A 4,468-nucleotide genomic window follows, 5' to 3' on the forward strand; every position below is an offset into this window, starting at 1 on the left:
ATACTTGCTTTCCTAATGAAAGAAATAATCAGAAGTCCATCTAAGAAAGAAATGGAAATTTTATTCTCACCAACCTGAGGAATATAATCTGGGACACCATCTGTCAGAAAGCTCTGAGAACTGTTCGGAAGAGGTAAGGGGTGGGGAGCCAGGATGTCTGCGACTTTGGTGAGGCGTACGTGCAACCAAGCACACCTCTTGTTGCAAAGTTACTGTTATTTGCTTGGAGCAGACACTTTAGTTAATGGTCCAGTGCTTTTCTAAGTCTGGGAAGACGCAAGAAACTGGATTCATAAAACTTTCCCCTGTGAATATCTAACTGAGGGCCGGTTCCGCCAGCTTTCCCAGAGCACAGAGTGCCCCATCCTGCTCTTCGCCCTGAATTCCTTCCAGGGTGGATTGCAGGTCAGCGACTGCAGTGGCTGAGGACTTGATTCTTGTAGAACTGGGTGGTGCGCAGTAGTCTTTATTACACAATCCCTCCCTTTCAGTAAAAGTTTGGGAGGCATCTTTGACCAACTTGTCTCAAGGGTTAGGAACGCTCCTTCCCAGGTCAGGTGAGGAGTCCATTGATAGGCTGCTCAAGGTGCTGTTACTCACCTAGTCCTGGTAACAGGAACCAAGGGCCTCTGGACCAGCTGTCTTGCTCGTCTGTCAGCTCCAGGAAAAGGTTCCCTCCTGTTGCCTCTTCCCATATCTAGAGTCACACTATCACAGTCCTGGGTCTTAGAGACTATGCATCAGGTCAATCGTTTCAAGTCACTTCCTCACCATCATTTTTATCACAGGCTCAGTGACACATCTGGTGATGCAAGAAACAATAACCTTGTAAAATAGGCAGAATACAAGTAGCATAGCTAGTCATATTAATAAAGTCATGAGTCAGCATTGGTATCTTCTAGGATTTACATGGCTGGCACCAGAAGATGAAAACTTCATCGCTATGGTGGAGCAGGTAATTCTGCCCTTGGGGAGGTTGATGAACACACACTGCAGATGCACAACACACACTGGAGGGGAGAGAGGAGGCCCAAACAGGCAAAGAAAAACTTTGTGTTTACATTTTCTTGTCTTCCTAAAAATATGGAAATTACTACATTACTTCTTAACATTTTCCTGTCATGAGGACCACCTCCTGGGGGCCCACCCCATCCACCCAACCTGCCACTGGATAAAGAGCACGTGCTTCATCCCAGTACTGGAGTGAGTGGCAGCCGTGGGGGAGGGGTCCTTTCCCTGCCCCTCCCCCATAGCTCTGCTTGCCTGGCCCCTATGGCCCTGGCGACATTAGGATACTGGGCTCTGAGGTATATTGACTAAGAGGAAGAGAGGAAGAAGCTTGTGATGCATTTGGGGCCACCAGTGAGTATAAAGCGCTGCTGGTCTCAATGCAGGGGAGCAAGGGGCGCGCACGCGCGCACACACACACACACACACACACACACACACACACACACAGACATACTCAGCATATACACAAACACACACCTTTAAAAAGAGATACCCAGAAGCTGGCAAAGCTCCTTTAGGAGCTAGGGGACCAGATATTGGGCATTGGAGTGGGGCCCACCTCTCCTTTCCCAATGCTGGGCCATTCCCTGGGATTTGACTGAGGTGGTGGTGGGCAGGCTGGAGGGGTGGGACTGGGGGTGGGGATTGCGGGAGGGGCTCCTTGAGAGGGTGGTTTGGGTGAGGAGGGAAACCTGCTAGGCAGCTGCTGAGCTCTAGGCACATTTGGGACAATTAGGATCTGTGGGTTCTGTGGGTTTTCTTACTTTTTAAAAGGTTTGAAAACTAACCTTATGGATGTGGTAGAAGGGACAAAGCTTCTCTCTATGATTGACAGCAGGGCTGATGGAGACCGGAAGCTCCAGGAATTGTTTTTAAATTATGCACATTTGTATACATCCTGTTATTCATGAGTCCCAGAGGAGCAGGAAGCAGCAGCAAAAAGCCACGGACACACAGAAAACACACGTGTGCACCACACCCAGGCAGTGTGTGGTGTCTTTGTGGGGGCAGCAATCCCCACCCCATTCACACCACTCCACCAGGAATAAAAGGAAAATAAACTCCCTTCAGGATAGAGCCCCCCAGGAATTTGTGACCTCCTAACCAGAAAAACAAAAACAAACACAAACAACCACGCTAACATAAGCTTTAAGGCTGCAGGGGCCATTTTTTTGACTCTGCAAAGGCAGGACGTGCTGTTTTAAACACGGAGGCAGAAGGGCCACATCGCTGCCCCTCACCAACACTGCGGACAGGGGTCTTCAAGGCCCTGGGGTTTGTTGCCAGCTCTTACTTTCACACCCAGAGAGTAGTTGGGATGGAAGTCATCCGCCCTTGGCTTCCCTTAAAATTTCCTGCAGGTGGTGGATGTTTACGAAGCCTGCAGAAATTCTGGAGCCAGTCTCAGGTGGGGCTGAGCACCAGATGGGGCTTCAAGACCCAAGGTCTCTGGTTTAATCCTCCTGCCACTGGAAATTACTGACTCCAAAGATTTTTCTTAATTCTAAGGAGAAGTACACTGTACCTCTCCTTCCACTGGGAAAAAGGGGTTCAAACCCCTAGCTACCCACCCTCACCCCCAAACCCACACACACACACCAACTAAGGCACCTCCAGGGGGACAGGCCTGCTTTGGCAATGAGGCCCCTCCAGAGGCCCAGGGTGTGAACAGCTGCACAGAGGGCTGTGTGATGTGCAGTCAGCACCTTAGGAGGTGGGAGGGGGGCGGTGGGCAGAGAAGGAAGACGTCTCAGGGTCCCAACGGATCAGAAGAAGGAAGCTGGGAAGAAATGGTTGGGACACAGGAGATGAGAAAACAAAGGACGACCGGAAATGGGCTAAAAAGCAGAACATGTAGAAAAGATGAGAACAGCAAGAGAAGGAGGCAAAACAGGGTGTGGGCCCCACACACAACAGGAAGGAGACAGAGAGGAGGAGGGAAGGAAGCAGAAAAGAGAGCAAGATGGATGGGGAAGGATGTGAGAGGGGAGAGAGGAGACAGGAAGAGGACATGACAGGAAGACAGGGCTCTACAAAGATATCTCCGGTCAGTAGAGGGGATCTGGAGCTCTGGGCAGAGTCTCAGTCCCTACAGAAACCTGGAGGGCCGCGATCACCAGGTCGGCCACGTACAGCAGCAGGTTGATGGCTGTCAAGATGGTCACCGCCAGTCGCTGGTCCCAGGTGCACACATAGTGGGTAAGTCTGTGCTGACAGCTCACATCCCTGGACCGCTGAGGCTGGCCACCGAACTTTTCGTTGAACTGGTAGAGAGGCCAGAGGACCAGAGCGCTGATGTACAGGAGAGCGGAGAGCAGGCTCAGTCTCAAATGCAAAATGGGAAAGGAGATGGGCAGCCTGTTCTCATAGTTGAGCAGGTTCAGCAGGAGGGTCACGACCCCCAGGATGAAGCAGGTGGAGTACACGGCCACGCACCACACCGGGAACGGGTGGTCCAGGTACAAGGAGGTGTTGCTGATGAAGACGAAGATGACACAGGCCACCCATGTCTCCAGGACCTTGAGTAGGCCTGGCAAGCTGCCCATGTAGCCGGTGAAGTCACCAGTCCGGGGCCAGCCCCAGATCCAGATTGCTTCGGTGGCATAAGCCACAGTAGAAATGCAGCAGAATGCAGTAGCAGCAATGCCGTGGTCCCGGGAAGGGTCGTAAGGTAAAAACTGGACGTAGGTAGTGGGGTAAATGATGGAGACCGAGAGGCAGAAGAGGGCGAAGTAGCAGGCATAGCTGATGAGAAAGTTGCCCCAAGGGAAGGGGAAGTGGGACTGTAGCTCAAGTAACTCGACTATGAGGACGATGAGGGTCACGACGAAGCAGAAGCACAAGATAAAAATGGAAAAGTTACGAGTGGCCACTGTCCAGCTGCCCATGGTGGCCACTAGTGAGACGGCCACAGAGGTGGAGAGCAGCTGCAGCAGGCGCAGGAAGTAGCCCATGACGACCCAGGAGCCCAGGCCACAGGAAGATTATGCGGAGGTCGTGATGGTCATGCAGGTCATGGGTCACCGGTATGGCTGTGGTCTTCACTGAGGACCCACCAGAGAAAGATCCAGCTCTGGAGGGGGATGAAGTCAGATGCCTGGAAAGGCTCAGGTGCCTGTGACAGCTGAGGCTCAGGATCTGCGGAGTTGGAACCAATGGCTCAGACATGTGGGTGACAGCACAGCTGCTCCAGGATGATTCTTGCCACCCATCACCCTTGGCCTTGTCAGCAGACTTGTCTTATCCCAAACCTCACAGCTGGGTTTGGTCTGCCCTCAAACCATGAACATTTTTTTTTCTTAGCATAAACATTTTTTATCTCTTTGAGCTGTGTGCAATTATCTACTGAGACACAGGGTAGGATAGTCCTTATCTGCAATCCAAACCTTCAAGACTCTGAAAATGAAATAATTTAAAAAAAATTTATTTAGTAAAAGAATTAGACCTGAATGGACAC

At 51.3% G+C, this 4,468-nt stretch overlaps 1 protein-coding gene across 1 annotated transcript; it reads right to left on the reverse strand.

The window, feature by feature from the left end:
• Window positions 1-3,059: 3,059 nt before the first annotated feature.
• LOC130844543 (myeloid-associated differentiation marker-like) lies at window positions 3,060-3,965 on the reverse strand. Its single transcript, XM_057720734.1, has one exon. The coding sequence runs from the start codon at window positions 3,963-3,965 to the stop codon at window positions 3,060-3,062; it is 906 nt and encodes a 301-aa protein (XP_057576717.1).
• Between the last annotated feature and the right edge of the window lie 503 nt (window positions 3,966-4,468).

Source organism: Hippopotamus amphibius, chromosome 2 (genome assembly GCF_030028045.1).
Source record: "Hippopotamus amphibius kiboko isolate mHipAmp2 chromosome 2, mHipAmp2.hap2, whole genome shotgun sequence".
Lineage (NCBI taxonomy): Eukaryota > Metazoa > Chordata > Mammalia > Artiodactyla > Hippopotamidae > Hippopotamus > Hippopotamus amphibius.